Raw genomic sequence first — 17,720 nt, 5'->3', positions numbered from 1 at the left:
TAGTGGAAGGTGTAAAAGATTCTGATGTTTAAGAAAAGATAAAAATAACTGAAGTGTGAACTAAGAACAAAAGAGGCGGCATATTTTAGGAACCTTGATGCAACTACTTTAGCAAAAGCACACTGCTATAGCTACAATTAAGAACACTGCTGTTCAAAAGAACTGTGATATGGATGGGGAAAATAACTTAATAAAACAATGTTTCTTTAAGACTAGCAAAAATCTGCGTCTGGCTCACATTTCAAAGTTAAACTTTCATGGAGAGAGCAAAGGAAAGTACAAAGAGAAACCACCACCATTAGTGCCTGCACCAGAGCTATTTATTAGCATAAGTTTTTCTTTTTTTTTCTTCAAGATTTCATAACAACTGAAGTATGTACAAAGTCTTACAGCATTTACACCATAAAAAGTTTCTTATTAGCTGATGAAGTCTAAGGTAGTGCCCCTGAACTTCAGAGCATAACCACAACAGCAATGAAGCAGACCACTGCACGTGTACCTCTCTGCTACCACACAGTTGTCAGCTGGTTGACAGCTAACTGGAAGACAGGTTATTGGGGGAAAAGGGAACAAGTTGATATGTAGCACTAGAGGCTGGGGGTGGCGGGTGGGGCTATATAGTGTTGTGTTTCTACAGTTTCCTAGAGCTGGAACAAAGGTCCACGGCATGAGGGAATAGCATACGCAAGACAACACAGTCACACTGTTCAGATATGGTCCAGCCACCAAAGGTGTTCACTGTTGAATAGGAGGCTCGATACTGATATGGCTGGTATTTCCGTTTGTGTTCATGTCTTCGGATAGCACAAACCTGCACAAGCCCCACCCCCCTCTCCCAAATAAAACAACAAAAAAGGAAGGGAAGGAGGGAGAGAATTCGTTATTGACCAAAGAAGCAACCCCCCCAAAATTTTAAGACATTCAGTAACAACTTTAGGGTGGCCATTCCTGTCGAAAGATTAATAGTAGACATTTCTGAATCAACCCAAATCAGAAGAATATTAACAAAACCCCAGACATTCAACCTCCCAGATATAATCGCCTTCACTGTATCTGATTGTCTTTTCTTGGGGTCAGTATTACACACAGCCACCAGCATTTATTTACATACTGAGTAGGACACAGGACATAGCATCGTTACCCCAACCATTACTGTAGCAAGTGGCAGGAGAATTGCAACATGTTAAGTGATTTAACATGGGCCTCACCACTTTCCTCAGAAAATCCAGCCTGGTTCTACCTTAGGGCAGTTACTCTGTTTGGTAGCAGATGCCATTTATTTCCCCCTTGTTTTGGTGTCACACGTAGGCAAATTGGCTTTTATTTCAAAAAGATTCTACTCTCAACTTAAAAGCCAGTTGATAAAACTTTTAATTAAGATACAATAGCGCGGGATATAAAACACAAGAAACCACATAAATATTGAAGAAGTCGTATACCGTTTCCGTGTAAACAGTTTTGCTTGAGATCAAAGCCCTAATCCGATTCTGGCCTGAAACCTTTGGCAGATGACGTGTGTTCAGCCAGGCTCTGCAGCGATGGTTGACGCGGACGCCAGGTCCGCCCCCATGTTGACAGGCATGCAACTTGAAAACATTGCACAACAAGCAACACAAAGAGAGTGGAGAAGCTCACAACACTTCAAGGAGACCTCACAACCTTCACAACTGCGGATGCACAGACGAGACCCACCCCTCCCTCCTCTGCACGCGCCTTCTCTTACACGTGGGAGACCTTCTGTGACTCTCTAGCTTGCTTGATGCTATACAACCACTTGATGATCCTAGCGTTTCTCTCGATCGCAGAAATGCCGTAGGGCACCCGGTCATTGGCACTGTCATCGTTTCTAAGGTCACTGTTACTGTCCTGAGACTGTTCACAGTCTGAGCTGATCATGCTTGCACTGCGGAAGTTGAGGGAGATGATGTCAGAGTTAGCCCTTGCAAAGTTTTCCATCCCAAGGTTTTCCAGCTCTTCGGGGTCCAGTCCGCAGTAGTTGAAGAACCTCTCCACGTCTGCGTCCACTCGGAAATATCTGTCACTCAGGTCGGACTTGGACCGCTGGAGGGAGGGTCTTCGGCTCACCCCGCAAGCTGGCTCCACGGGGTCGGCCTCGGGGGACTTCATGGTGGCGATGGCCGCGACCTTGGGCTTGGGGGGCAGGGGGGGCGCGGAGCTGCTGCAGGGGATGGCCTTCAAGGGCTTCACGCTGGTCACCTTGCGGATGTCCGAGGAGCTGTGGGACACGTGCAGGAAGGACTCGGCCGTCTGCTCCAGCAGCCTCCTGCCCACGTGGGAGCCGCTGTCCTGCGGGCTGCCTCGGCCCTGCGTGGGGTAGACCTTCAGGGACTCGGCGAAGGAGTGCCGGTGCAGCTCGGCGGCGTCGGGCCGGTGCGGCGGCCAGTTTCGGGAGCTGTGCTTGTGGCCCGAGCCCGAGCTGGAGCCTTCGGAGCTGTTGATGATGTTCTTGAGGATCTCGAGCTTCAGGGTCTCCCGGTGCACGCCGCCCTCGGCCTTGGCGTTGGGCCCGAACACCTTGAGCGTGGGGCTGCCCAGCGCGCGCTTGGCCCCCGGGCACACCGGGGGCTTGGCCAGCACGGCCGGCTTCACGGGCTCCTGCTTGGCGTTGATGACCTCCTGGCTCTTCACGTACTTGGCCTTGTCGGCTTCCAGCCTCTCCACCGCGCTGAGTCTCTTGGGGTTGGGCTCGGCCTGCCTGCGAAAGTAGTCGGGCCCCTTGTTGAGGATGCGCAGGGGCACGGCCGAGGTGAAGGTGCCCGCGGGGCTGACCGGCTTCACCATGCTACCTGTCTGTAGGGTCTCCGTGGGCATGGCGGGTGGTCTCTCCCCGGCGGCCGTGTTGGATTCTCTTCTGGGCGCCTCCGGATGCGCTGAACAGACACATGTACACGAAGCGCAAAGGGCAGCAGACGGACCCTGGAACCTGAGTGTCAGCGGCGGCGGCGGCGGCGGCAGGAACAGCAGCAGCGCCTCATCTCACAGCCCACTAACCGCCCCTGGCTTCCGCTCACTTTCCCCCTGCCAGGCACCCCGGTGCCCAAAGGCCACAAGCCCCAAGTTCCTTTGATCCGCGCCGCCGCCTCCTTTCTTCTGCGCGAGGAGGTGGGAGTCTCCCCCAGGTCTTTGTGTTCAACTGCAGGCAGAGCTGAAACACAGAACAACCAACCGCGGGTTAGGATGGGCGAGTGACATCACGGCTGTAGCAACCGAGAAACCGCGGCGCCCCCGCCCCCGCCCCCGCCGCCGTCCCGGGCGATCCCGGGCGATCCCCGGCGATCCCGGTTCAGCGAGCTCACGGCGGGCCCCGGGCGGGCAGCGAGCCGGCGGCCCGCGCGCAGGCGGAGGCCGGCGTCGGGGGAAGGGGCTGTCGGTTCCCACGCGTGAACTCTCCCGGCTGCCTCCCGATTGGTGGGAACCGCCTCCGATCAAAACCCCGGTTGGCACTGCTTATGCCCACACCCAGGAAATGCTGGACGCGTGTGGAAACGCGGGTTCAGCAAAGCCCGGCTCCCACTTCATCACGCGCCGCCCGGCTCCTAAGACTCTGTCCGGCTCGGGCTCCAGCACCGGGGACCTGTGCGTCTCTTTCCCCGGGAAGCACAACTTCTGACTTCTTACTGCCCATCTCTCAATTAACACTTGAAACAAGCACCTTTTAACTCTTCGAAAACTAAAACGATGGTTAGCGAAGGAGAAAACGTTTTTAGGAATCAACATTTCTGTTATCTTATTTTTGCCATTCAATAGATTTGAAAACACTTTCTCCTGGAAACCAAGAATGCTTATGAAGTTCATTCCATTTCAAGCTTATTTTTTAAAATAAAAAACAACAACTAGAAATACTTCTAGATAAACTATAGAAGCAGACAATTGGATTTTAAATGCTCCATCATTTTTCACACTCAACGAGCAGAAATCAAGTTTCTCTGTGACATGTATTCCCCACTGCCCTAGAAAACTAAGAACAAAATTTTAAGATGTCAACCATACCTAAAATGTTACTGTGTAGAGAGTTTGTATAATAATTAAGCATTCCTAGAACTAATTTATGCTTTTCTGAACTCGATGACCCCACTCCCAACCAACCAATGTATAGCTAGAGAGATTTTTTTCTACTTTGGAAACAATATAATGTAGCATTTACCTCTGCAGCGCTGGGAACAACTCTCTTTGCCTGTTATTGCTGGCAGAGAATGCTTATGAATGCATCAGCATTTGAAAGTAACTCATTAAAGACCTTTTTAGCATCTTTGGTTATAATGAGGACTATTAGCATCTGCTTCTCATGGTAAGAAAATGAATAATTAATAATTCGGGGGGGGGGCGGACGATATTTCTCCTTACCATCTTTTGAAACTCTTAATCTCTAAATACACCCATTGTCATGTTTCGTTAGAGACAATTTTTGTAATCCACAAAAGGATTTGTTCTAGTAAAAATATTTTCCTGTGCAAGATCTGAGAAGCCCCAAGGCAATTCCTACATAATGATTTCCTTTAATTGTGTGGTTCTATTATAATACTTCAATTTAGCTTAAAAAAACACCTCCTCTTATGAAGATTAAGTGAAATTGTTTCTTTGAACATATTTTGAGTGAAATGCCAGAAGAGAAGTGATGATCACTCCGCAGGGCCTCTGGGTCTGCCGGTCCACCACCCTGGGCCCACCTCACTGGGAAGATGAACTGGGGCCCCTCCACTAAGAGGCTCACAGCCTGGGCTCCAAGACAAACCCTTTGGATCACACCCAGGGCGCTTGAGACAAGGTTGCCCCCAGGACAGGCCACGTGTGACATCTTCACCGATTACCTCTGCAGCTTCCAAAATTCATCCAGGGAGGGGACAGCGCCAGAAGGTTTGGGGGGCAGAGTGACAGGCTTGTCATCTGTACCCACTAGCTTTCTGCCTAAGGACTCAGTAAACCTCCAGCAAGCAGGACGATGGCCCAGTAGACAAACAGGAGACAGAGGTTAGGCTTCTTCTTCTGGGGCCTTGTCTCCTCACCTGTGAATGAATGAGGTGCTTGGACGAGATTCCCATCCCTTCTCTATTTAAAATCATGTGGTTCTGAGGGGCTAACAACGAGTGAGTTATTTCCAATTTTGAAATGGCACCTGGAACTATTGGCCTGTGACTGAATTTTGCTATGGTTCCTGAATTTGCAGTTCTTAGGAAAATGTTCTCTGATGAGCTATAATTAACATATAACCACCACTGGCATTAAAGCTCAGAATGGCCTGTCTTCTAATTCCATCTTATTAGGACCAGATGCCCCAAATGACCACTGCTACTGACCTGACTTGCCACCTGGACCAGGCTTTGGAACACTAAATAAAAATCATTGCTGTCAACTCACAAGACTGAGAAATACCTATTTTCTAGAAAACGTTCTTCAGGAAGCTCATTGTCTTCCTTTCACAGTTTCTTTCTTCACGGCAAAGAAGGCATGCATGAAATGGGTAAACAGAGGCAGACACTCTCCAGATGGCTCGTCCAGGCACTCCAACCACCCAACCTCACAAAGCAGTCACAAGACATAAAGCCAGTGTGAAAGAATTCTTTCTCTCTCCCTCCCCCTCTTTCTACTGTCATTCAAAATTTCCCTAATAATTTCAACACACTGATGATGTTTAGAAATAACCATGGTCAGAGTTTAAAAGTTTTCGTTTGAATTCTTTGAGGAGGGAAAAAAAAGCATCTTATTGGAAGAACCCAAAGCCAGTATAATAAAGCACAATCTAAGTTTTCTACCTGTTTTAGTCAACAAACTAAAGCTACTTCAAAAATATGGCAGGTGGCTTCGGCTGCTCCTTCTCTTAATACTCACAGAATCCTTAACTTCTGTTCTTGTACTTTTTGATGTTTAAACAGTGTTGGCTGGAACAGAGCTGTATAGTTCCCAGAGTTTTTTTTCCTTTTTAAGAAATTTATTGGGGGTGACACTGGTTAACAAAATTATACAGGTTTCTGATGCACAATTCTACAACATATCATCTGTACACTGTATTGTGTTCCCCACCCCAAGTCGAATCATTTCCTAATATGTATCACAAATAGTTAACAATATTGTGGTTATCACAAAAAATCATATTTAGAAGCAGAATGTGCTAATAAATAATGCTTAGTCCTGTGGGTTAAAGGCAGCAATGTCATTCCATTTGGAAGACATCAACTTGTCCATTTTAATTAAGAAGCCATGTTTTTCAACATTTTCCCTTTCCTTCCCTTCCCAATGCACAGTCACTTTTATAGACTCCTTTTATATTGTGGAAATAACTTGTAAAGAATTACAAAGTAAAGTTGAACACAGACTAAGAAATCAGAGAACCAATCATCTAGAAGCATTAAGTCAAAACCACCACCCTTTCAAAGACCTGAACTTTCTCAATTACTGAATGATGTGCCTCCTTTTTTATCACCAGATGAAACCCCTCATCCATCTATAATACTGAAGCTGAATCTTCTCTTTTCAGCCATCACTCCAAGCTGTAAATAAAATCATCTTTTTTCCAACAACACTATCACTTTGTATATTCATGGAAACCATGGGCTTTTCCTAATAACATTTAAACAATGATTCCAGTATCCAAGGCGTTATTTTTGCTTATACTTTCCTTTGGCTGGAGTAGGTCTTCAAATGGCATTTAATAAAAAATCAATAAATAAACCCTTGCCCTAGGTTACCATTCCTTTGCCTTAATTTTCCACACGTTGGGTAAACCATTTACCTCTTTTGAGCAACCTCTTTAAACCTTGTTTCTTGTGCCACATAGACTCTACTGGACTAGAGAGCAGGAAACAAATGTTGGAATGAGTGTAGAGGTGCCAGAGAGGCCAACCCTTACCTTCCAGTGACTTTATGGGTACCGATGAAGGCATAACGTCTACCCCAGAGGCTCTCATAAGTGTGCGAGGCACACTGGTGGGGCTGCACCACATTCTGCCAATTGAGGGTGTACCAGCAATATCCTGCAGGGGGCACTGTGACCTGAACAAGTCTGGAGGGAAGAGTCGGGGTGGGCAATTTCATACCCAAAGAGTTTTGGCTGACATGAGGTGGACCAAGAAAGACAGCAATGGGAATGGGGGGAAACTTCACCTCAGTTGAGTAGGATCGGGCAGCCTCAAGCTCTTTGCTCAGAGCTGTGTGTAGGACAGTGGCCAAGTGTGCCTGCCCTCATCTCAAACAGGCTGATGCTGGACTCCGGGCCCTCTGAAAACTGAGGAACACGGAGATGGGCTTGTAGCTCAGGCCTGAGAGGTTCAATGGCAGAGTCTGTCCTGGATTCTCCAAACTCAGGATGCAGGCGAGGGGAAGCTGCGTTTCCATGTGCACGGGGTGAGGGTTTTCTAGGACTATGTGTGCACCTGGGGGAAGGTGGTCAGTGGTTACCTTAAAAGGAACTCTCCCCAAAGATTCTCGCCCTCCCCAAAGGAAGCCCACAGCCCTACCCTGAGGAAAAGGCTGTGAGCCACCCCCCTAGTGGTGGGATACGTGGCTGCCCCAAGGGAACCCCCAAATTCCCCAAAAGATAGAGCTGTCTGAAGAATGCCCCTGCTCAGGGGACACTAGATTACAGGAGCAGAAGTATGGAGAGGAACCTTGTGATCTGAGGACTTTCCCTTAACAAGCTGCCTGCCCTGCCCTGCACGCAGGGCCCCGAGAGGTTAGAAGTGATACCTAATGGTGAGCAGGAGAGGAGCTGGAGCAGGGAGAGAGGGAAAAACCTACCACCACGTTTATTCAATTCCCTGTCCCCTCCTCCAGAAGTTTGTTTTCAGGCCAACACAGACCTGAGCTGGGAGAGGGAGGAGCTCATCTAGACAGGAGAGGCCGGAGTTTTGATCAGGAGGTTGCACTGGGCTCTTGCATGCCTGCAACTGAGCTGAGGACTTTGAATAATTTAAGACTAGCCAGAGAGGTTATGGGTTCTGTCTGAGATTTCATCCCAGGGAAGAAACATTCAGTAGAGTGGATTCTTAGGGCATGGGAAAAAGAGTATGTATTCTCTTCCACTTTATCCGCTAATGAATCCAGGCCAAAAAATAAAAATAAACCTGTAGTATCCCCTTCAGGTTTTCTGTTTGTTTGCCTGTTGACGCAGCGCCCCTCCTCAGTTCAGAACGAGGCCCAAGCGTCCAATGGGGTTTTCTGTGCCCGGCCACTTACAGCTCTGAGACTCTGAGCAAGTGACTCAAGCTTGGTCTACCTCAGTTTCCTCATTTATGGGACATTGACAGTAGTAATTCCTACATTTTACGGGGCTTGTGTGAGATTTCTGTGAGGAAACACATGGAAAGCGCTCAGCGTGGGCCTCGGCCCCAAGTTAGCTCAGTAACTGGGAAGCTGTTATTAAATTTCGTCCCCGGTGTCCACAGCTTGGCACCGATCATCACCATCATTAGATTTCAAGCTTTATGGTAACTGAATGATCTTTTGTCCTAAAATGATTCCATTACACTCAAGTGATAGCGTGTGTGGCTACTTCTGTCAAAGTGGATTGACTGTGCAGTTTCTGTCTCAGAGGTCACTCGCATGACCCCATTTTTATTTGAGTTACAAAGAAAATATGTGGTTGCAAATTTCAAAGCTAACACTTATGTGAGTGCAATAGGCCAGAGTAAATAATAAAGCCATTATTGGAAATGAAATAAAGCCTAAAGTGCTCAGAGGAAAACAGCAGGTCAAATCTCAATCCACGATGGAGCCTTTAATGTCACTCTCTAACGTCACTTAGAAAACTCCGTTCACGTGCTTCTTTGTAAGGAAACCCATTATAAAAAAAGGTTATGGTTTCTCTTAACATGTCTTCCTCCTATTTAAGACAATTAAAATGAAGTAGAGAATCAGACAAAAAAAATCACACTCTGGTTCAACACATTCCCTTGGCAGAAGGTAAAGAAAGGATTGCTAGAAGAGGGCCACTGACTTGAATGAATGTGGGGGAGCCCTGCCTTTTACCTGAGATCACAAAAATAAATGTGGTGCATAGCCAGTGTCAAAGTTGGCCGGAAACTGAATGATTTGCTAGATGAAAATAACTACAAGTAATTAAAAAGCAGGGCCACTAGAATTCCTAATGAAAATCCAATAGGATTGCTTGTCTTATCCAAGCAAACATAAAGTGATCCCACTTTCAGCCACTTTTGTCTTCTCCTGGAGACAGCTTTATGTGGCTCAGGTTCCGCTGTGAGAATGTGCTAGGCCACGGCCAAACTCTAAATGACCGTGGGGTTCAAGAGGCCATTGTCCTTTTTAATAAACCAGTACACTCAAATCACAGGTTTTAGAAGACTCGCTGGTTATGTAAGTCTAAATGTAAGCTGGTTCCCCCAGTTAGGTGGACCTGGAGCACCTTCCCTGTGGCAGTAATAACATCTCAATGACCTCTAGAAGCAATTCACTGAGTTTATGGAGACCTGGTGCTGGGAGCTCACACTCACCAACCCATCCATCTTCACAATTACCATTTTAAGAGGTTGTCTGATCCACTTTGCATAAGTAAGAGGGTAAGTACTTGTGAGTGGCACCCAGACAGCCTTGCCCAGAACCCAGGGCTAGATCTGGGGACGCTGCATCCAGTTCTCCCACCAATACAGATTTTCAGCATCTGCACTTTGCATATTGCTTTCACCTTTAACTGTGTAAACTTATACTCTACAGCAACTGCATAGCACATACAATGAAAAAGACTAAATGGCAATAGAGATAGAACACTTAGTTCTGAAAATATTTGTAACTTCTAGTGGGCAGTCTCGGGACAAAGAATAAAATAAACTCTAAAACAAATATTAAAGTAAAATTGTGAAACACTTAAACTTGACAAGAAGAAAAGTAATGAGCATTTTTTAGAGAGTGAACCACGTTTGTTATGAACATATTAGGTAAAATGCTATATAAATTATTTACAAATTACCTGTTAAAATGACCAGTTCTTATTAAGCATATATGATGCCCCAGAACTGTACAAATGCATTATTTATAGATTTCTAAATTCAATCCTACCAGTATCTCGAAAGCAAGTGTTATTATCCAAATTTCACAGGTGAGGAAATTGATATCCAGAGACTCTAAGAAAGTTCTCTAAGATATTCAGCTACTGAGTGGCTATGGGCTCTACACCCTGGTCTGTATATGTACACCTTGACCCACCTCACCATGTCCCACTATTCCTTCAGGTCTTAAAAAGGTATGTATAATGTATTTTGAAGTGCTTTATATTTAAATATTATGGCTCAGGAAGCCACACTAATTATATTTTAGTTCCTAAAATCTACTATTTCGGCCATTCACTGATAAGTACCATCTTCTCCCAGAAGGGCAAGGAGGAAAAGAAATCATTTAACTTGTTGTTAAACCAAATAACCATGCTACTTGCTAACAGCTTAAATGCACAGGCATTCAAGGTAGGTGTTTACAAATTGGGTTCCATTAATTCAATTTTCTTTTTTGATACCACTGGCTGCAGATGTACCAAAGTTAGCTGAACTTTGATGAAAATAATGATTATTAAAAACAGCAAGAAGGCAACATAAGACTGTGGTTTCAATCTATCTTCCTACACAGGGCATTCAGAGAGCAGGAATCATGTGCATTTTATTGCTATTTCTACTAACGCCCCCAGCCATGCACATAGCAGACACTCACTAAAATGTGCACGGAACTAACTAGAATGCTAAGCACTCAGTAGAAGGTCTAGCTCATCATTTTACATTGTAAAGGCTCCATAAAGATGCCAAATAACAAGCTGGGAAAGTGAAACTTGGAAATACACTGTTTATGAGTTTGAAATAGCACTCCAGGTGCTGCCTGTTGATTGGAGAGCATGGTGCTCACAAATGCACAGAAACTGTTTATTCACAACTTAATGAACACATCAGCACTGAATTGTGCTCAGAACACATATATGGTGCAAAGAGAAATCAGTACATGGCAGAATTTTAAAGCAGAACCAGTAGGTTCACTTAAAAAAATAATAAATACTGTTGGTTTCATTTGCCAGGAACACCTGGAATTATTTTCCATCTCTTGAATAGCTCTTGGTACAGCAGTTGTTAGAACGATTAGTTCTTTGCCTCAAGTGTGCTCAGAAAAGACAAATAGTATTTTTTCATTTTTAAGGACTCAGACTGAATTGTGGGACAAATAATAATTTTCAAAATAAGACATGGAGTCGACAGACACCTCTGTCTGCAGCACATATTTTAATCTTTAGCACTTAACACATCTTACATGAATCATTTCCAAGCTTAGAATGGTACAGGTAAGGCTTCACCACAATTTGCACCTGTAATATTATTTTTGGGTCCAAGTGACAAGGAGCTAGGAATGACTAATAAGCTCACCCCACCTTGCCTGGGCCCATTGCAGCTCTGCCTGTGAGCTTGCTGAAACTTAAAGCAGCAGGCAGTGTGCTTTGCTGTGGCTGGTGGCAGACACAGAGTTAGGAGGGAGACGAGACACTGGTGATCAAGTGAGACACCTGGGGCTGCAGTCGCAGGTCCTCACCTGTCCTTCCTCACCTGTCACCTGGAGCCCTCCTCCTGGCTCCATTTGCTGATGCCTTCTTCCATATTCTTCTCCTGACCAGAGTATTCCCAGCTGGAGAAACTGTCCCCAAACACACTGGGAAGCCTGTTCTGGTTTCTCGTTTTATGTCCAGTCCCTCCTGTCCTTCCTCCCTGGCACTGCCCTCATGGCCTTTATCATCAGAGCGGTGGTGATGCCCTGCCCCCTCCTGGCTCTCTTCCGCCCCAGTCTGGCACCTGATGCGGGTGGACAGAAGAGTTCAGACTCTTGTAAGAACCCGTCTGACATGTGTCCAGTTCAGGATGTGTCTGTGCCTCAGTGTAAAAGCTAAAACTACCAAAAAGGCTTTGCTTGCTTCCCCACCCTCCTACTCTTGCTGCCCAAACAAAGGGAGCTCACCTAATAGGCTCTCTCAGGGTTATGACCGTTAAAAATCTACAGTAAAAAAAGTAATCTGATAAATACTTAAAGTAAAAACTGCAGACATTGCCAGATGGACAAAATAAGTCTTTCATTAGATCTGAAAACTCTGCCTTTGGTATCCGTCCTAGGACAATGCACTTTTCTACTCTGTTCCTTTAAGCTTTCACTGTAAGACACTATCTGCCTCTTCTTGACTCATTTTTAAGCTTCTCACTATTGTTTCCTAAAGAAAAGTGACTCATCCAAAGTGAAAAAAGGGAGTTAGCTTTTAGAAACAGTGTTTTTTTCTCAGTCTTTAGTGTTTCTTTTGATTGTTTAGCAAGCATCGACGTTTTCTATTATTTTTTTTAACATAAAAGAGAATAATGTTGTTTGTGCCAAAAGGTGGCTGTTGATATTTTGTACTTCATGATCTCTCAAAATTCCGGGCACAATCCTGAGCCTGAGAAAGACCGTCCTCTGCTAGGCCTCACATCAGATGGACGGACACCTTGTATCCACCAGCCTGGCCCCACAGGCATCATTTGTTTCCCTTAAGAGATGGGGGAACGAAGGCTCGAAAGGTTTCAGAGACTTTCCTGAAGCCAGTGAGTTGAAGGAGCCTGTTGGCAGCCTCAGGGGTCTGCATTCTAAACCTGCGCCCTTGAACTGCTCGCAGCAGTCACGGAGACATCTGTGGCCGGGAAGGGGGCGGTTGGACATGAGCCAGGAAGGAAGGGAGGAAGGAACACGAGCTCCTGCCCTCCTCACCACCCCTAGCCCATCCGATGCCAGGCCCCAGGCTGCTCTCACAACAGAACCTCCTTCCTGCTAAGAGGGCAAAATCTGGGCAGCCGCAGTTGGGAGAAACTGTAGTTCACATCACTTGCTGTGCCACAGGATGAAACAGTGAGGGGGAGTGAGAGGCAGGAAGACGTTCTGAAAACTCTGTGAGAAGAGGGCATTCATAAAACATCAAATAACAGGCCCCATAAATGCAATTTGTGTCAGCGACAATAAAAGCTCTTTGTTTGGTAAGATTCTCTAAGGGGCTATCACAATTTGACTACACCCTCCTTAGTAAAAAATAATTATTCTAATGTCTTCCTAAGGAAATGAGAATACAGAAAAATAACAATCTAGTCATCATCCGATCATATAAAAATCAGACACTGTTTTGGAGAAGCCGGAGCCCACCTCTGGGCTTGCCTACAGAAGGGCATGAATATCCTTCAGACCACGGAGACCCACTGAATGAGACAAAGACAACTTCCTATAATCCCCGAGCTCAAGGGAACGTTCCCCTCTGGGGACACGCTTAACATGTTTATACAGACATAGGACCTAGATGCAGGAAGCACCAGTAGTATTTCCTGAGCATCTACTATGCACCAGGCAGTGACCAAAATGAACAATATGTGGAGCTCACATATATGGCAATAAACAAGATAAATAAATAAAATATCTAGTATGATGAGGACAGATCCCAAAAAGAAAAGGAGAGCAAGGATTCAGAATGGTGGAAATTATTGTTGACTTCAAAAAGAAGAGTTTTGGTAAAGTGACTGGTGAGGTTCAGGGCAGAATAAGAAACTGGAGACTGCTTATTTCAGGAGTTTTAAGATGCAGTGATAGCTGGAGGGGTGAGCAGCAGCAGGAGAGAGCTTTTTCTTACTAGACAGAAGAAATCACAATATATTTGTATGCTTTTGAGAACAGTACAGCAGAAAGAGAAAAATGCACATGATGCAGAAAAGACTTGACACGAACGTGCTGACAAGGGGAATAAAAACGAGAACCAAAAGCTTTAACACGGGTGGTAAACGATGGCTTAAGGGTGTCAGAGGTTGGGTGAGACTCTTCTTAACTGTCTTGTGACACCACAGGAGACCTTTTTAAATGCTACCAGCTCTACTGGCATGGCAAGGGAGAGCGCTGCCGAGGGTCAAGGCAGTCCCTGTACGGAGCCCTTGGAGCCTGCGGGTGGGCGGGGGGCTGAGCGCATCAGGCCGATGCGGATGCTAAAAGAGGTAAAGAAAATCACTGGTGTTGCCCTGCAGTGTGGCTCAGTTGGCTGGGCATCAGCCCATGCACCAAAAGATTCCAGTTTGGTTCCTGGTCAGGGTACATGCCCAGGCTGGGGGCTTCGTGCCTGGTTGGGGGGCTAGCGTGGCTGCAGCCTGCAGGCTGTGGGGTCAGGCAGTCCCATTCCCCACCCTGGCTTATTCCACCCTTTACCGCAGGACCTTGAGCCTCTCTAACCTTCAGGTTCCTTACCTGTGCCGTGGGGATGACACTGGGACCTATCTTAGCACAGGAGATAATACATGTTAGCCCCTGTTCCTTTCCATAAGCTACAGAAAGTGCTACTGCAGACTGATTTAAGGAAGAATTTTTGAACAATTAAAAGTGTCCCTAACTGGACTTAACTTCTTTGTAAAGAGCAAGCTTTTTCTCTCAGGAAGGGTTTGTATAGACACAGGCTTACCAATCTGTCCTAGAACTTTGAGAGGGGATTCTTATAATGGGTGGGAGGGTGTGGCAGATGTCCACTTCCTTTCCAAAAAGTTCTGTGTATCTCTGAAACGTTCCTCACTGCCCAGCTTACTGTTACTCTGTTCAAAGCAAGAAGTGAGGAACCTGAGGGCAGAGAAGATATGAAGACAGAACGTGACGACAAAGAAAAGTTGAAGATAAATTGTAATAAGTTATTACGCACTGAAAGCATAATTGAAGAGGATATTTTAAGAAAGGGGCAAGAATGTTTTTGATAAACGGATTAAGTCTCCCAAGAAACAGCCCGTAGAGAGGAAGGTCTGAGCGAAGTGGGCTAGAGGAACGTGAAAGAGAAAGAAAGAGGGAGCGGGACATCTCGTCAGTCATGACCACACCACGGTCACCTAGCTGTACCCAAGCAGGCTGCCCGCCTTCCTCTCCACACTGTTCCAGCAGCCCCAGATCTGTGCCACGGTTGATCTCTTACATTCTTTTTGCCCTGAAAGTCATGTGCTTCTTTACACAGCATGTTTCTATGTGTAGAATGTGTAGAGTCCTTCAAGCAACACACAGAGTCTTAAACTGCCCAGGTCGGTCTTAAGGCTGACTCAGGAGATCACCACGCAGAAGCCATTCATTGGGTTAAGGGATGACCTATGGGGCAACCAAGGGTGGTTGATCCTGGAGGCCAGAGGCAGCTGGATGGTTAATACAGTAAGTGTGTTAAGAGAAGTGTTGTATCTGCATTCAATATGTCAGCTTATTTTTGAGATCATGTCATCCCAAATTCTTCAGGAAACATTTGGCCAACAACTGCAGTGCAGTAACAGTTATTAACCTGCAGTCAGGACGTCGTATGCTCGCAACAGGAGGCCACTGGCTCCAAACTGACAGATGTTGCCAGAAGCCACTTTGGATGCAATGCCTGCATCTCCAAATGAATGTTTTGATTCATGTAATTTCCTCCTCCATTAGCTTAGAGAAACTCTAACTCTTCTTCTGTGACATTCTTTTTTCTTTATTGATTTCTAGAGGGAGGGGATTGGATTTTTCTCTTTTGTTTAATAGCTTTAAAGATAGACGGAGGCTTTTAAACCTTCATCTGTTTTACTTACTAAGGCACCCCAGGATCACTCAGGGAGGTTAGAGCGTTCCTGTGTTTACAAGGATAGCTAGAAAAACATTTCTATAAATGAAGCCAATCTATATATGAAGACTAAATTACTCCTTTTATCAAGCTACAATTGACCATTAAAATGAAATTTATCTTAAGGAGACACTGGAAAAAATAAACTATATTTAAAAAGCTATTGTCCTCTCTGAAAATATTTCAGTAATCCATTGCTAGCCTTTGGACAAAGAACTACTCAATACTCAACTTCTCATTTTTCAACGCCAGCTTTTTCAAACACTATGATAAACACTCTAAAGTGACCTACTTCTCCTGACACCTAAGAAAATTGATGTGTCATTCCAAACCCATTTCTCCCACTTGCAGAGCATGAGAGAATACTTCTAGAGTCATCCTTCTCTGACAGATGGGAAAGGTTCTTTTAAATGAAAATTCAAAAAAAAAAATTCCGAAAAGTACCTATCAAATGTTCCCTTACAGCTGGACAATGTAATAGCGTGACTGGGTTTGGCTCTCTTGCAGGAACTGGAATGTTCTGGTAGACTGAGAATATTCAAATCAGAGCCTTGTAGGGAACTAGGTAGTGAAGTGATGTAAAAGGATTAGTGGTTTTCAAAAAGCAGGGTTATCTGAGAGAGCATGTGGTGTGAGTCCCCCCTGAAACCAATGAAGATAAGACTTCTAGAGGGGCGGGGACACTGAATGCATGCAGGGCAGACTGGATTCAAGTTGGTCTATGTTTGTACCCTGCTTCCTTATTTTCTAGCTCTGTAATGCTGGGCAGGTAAACTCCCTAATGTGCTTCCATTTTCCCATCTGTTAAATGGGAATAAAAATAGTACTTTCCTCACAGGATGGTGTGAAGCTTCCATGTCACAAGATGGAAGGCACTGAGCATGGGGCCAGGCATTCAGAAGGCAGCACTAAATTTTTACAGTAAAAGTGTTATTTCTTTCTTTATATTAAAAAATATATATATCTTTATTGATTTCAGGGAGAGGAAAGAAGAGGGGGAGAGAGAGATAGAAACATCAATGATGAGAGAGTCACTGATCGCGCCCACAACCTGGGCATGTGCACTGACCAGGAATTGAACCCCGATCGCCTGGATCCTAGGTCGATGCTCAACCGCTGAGCCACGCCTGGCCGGGCAAAAGTGTTATTTCTAACCAAAAGTACCAAAAGTACTTGGTATTGTTGGAAAATCATTTCCCTGGTCAATTCATCATTTTCAAAGCACATGGAAATTCTAGATGTTCTTGTGGAAAAAAGATCCATCAAAAAAGAACTGTATCTACAAAAAAATCTGTCTGGGGTTTTGAGAGGCATTGCATTAGACCTGTGTAGCAATCTGGGGATAGCTGACATCTTTGCTAGGTTGAGTTTTCCAGAGTATTAACCTGGTACGTCTCTCCATTTAATTTAAAGTCTGATTTTTTTCACCAGAGTTTTATAGTTTTCAGCATACAAGTCTTATGTATTTTGTTAGATTTACCCTTAGTCATTTCATTTTTTGAGCCATTGTAAATAGTATTATATTTATAATTTTGGTTTCCATGTGCTCATTGCCAGTACATAGGAATACAATTGACTTTTGTATGTTGATCTTGTATCTTATGACCTTGTTAATTCACTTTTTTAGTTCTAGAGTTGTGTCTTTTTTGTCTTGTAGATCCCTTGATATTTTCCAATTAGACAATCATGTCAGACAAGATAGACAACAAAGAAGAAGTAGTGAGCAAAGTGGATGAAATGAAAACAGGCAAGAGAGGAAGGAAGAGTAACTACCAAGCAAATCCTCCCATTAGTTATATGCAAACACAAGATTACCTTTAAAATTTATAAGGAAGGGCAAAGGAACTATAATAGCTAAAACAATTTTGAAAAAGAAGAATAAAGTGTGAGGAATCATTCTGCTCAATTTCAAGACTTATTAGACAGCTATAATAATCCAGACTGTGTGGTATTGTGGAGGGACAGACGTACACATCAATGGAACAGAACAGAGAACCCAAATATAGACGCGCACAAGTACAGTTAATTTGTTTTGACAAAGGTGCAAAAGCAATTCAATGAAGGAAGAATAGTTTTTTCAACAAACAGTGCTGGAGCAATTGGAAATCGATAAAAATGCAAAACT

General features: G+C 44.8%; 1 protein-coding gene across 5 annotated transcripts in view; it reads right to left on the bottom strand.

The window, feature by feature from the left end:
- Positions 1–293: 293 nt before the first annotated feature.
- Positions 294–17,720, bottom strand: part of FAM110B (family with sequence similarity 110 member B) — a 113,105-nt gene continuing 95,678 nt past the window's right edge. For all 5 annotated transcript variants that reach the window (XM_081117028.1, XM_081117030.1, XM_081117031.1 and 2 more), the window contains one exon: positions 294–3,166. In XM_081117028.1, the coding sequence (XP_080973154.1) occupies positions 1,720–2,832 (1,113 nt within the window). In that variant the 5' untranslated portion in view covers positions 2,833–3,166 and the 3' untranslated portion in view covers positions 294–1,719. The remainder of the gene's footprint in view (positions 3,167–17,720) is intronic.

This window comes from Miniopterus schreibersii, assembly GCF_964146895.1.
Source record: "Miniopterus schreibersii genome assembly, chromosome: 17".
NCBI classification, from domain to species: Eukaryota; Metazoa; Chordata; class Mammalia; order Chiroptera; family Miniopteridae; genus Miniopterus; species Miniopterus schreibersii.
The sequence above is the reverse complement of the archived record's forward strand: the minus strand, read 5'-3'. Positions and strand labels throughout refer to the sequence as shown.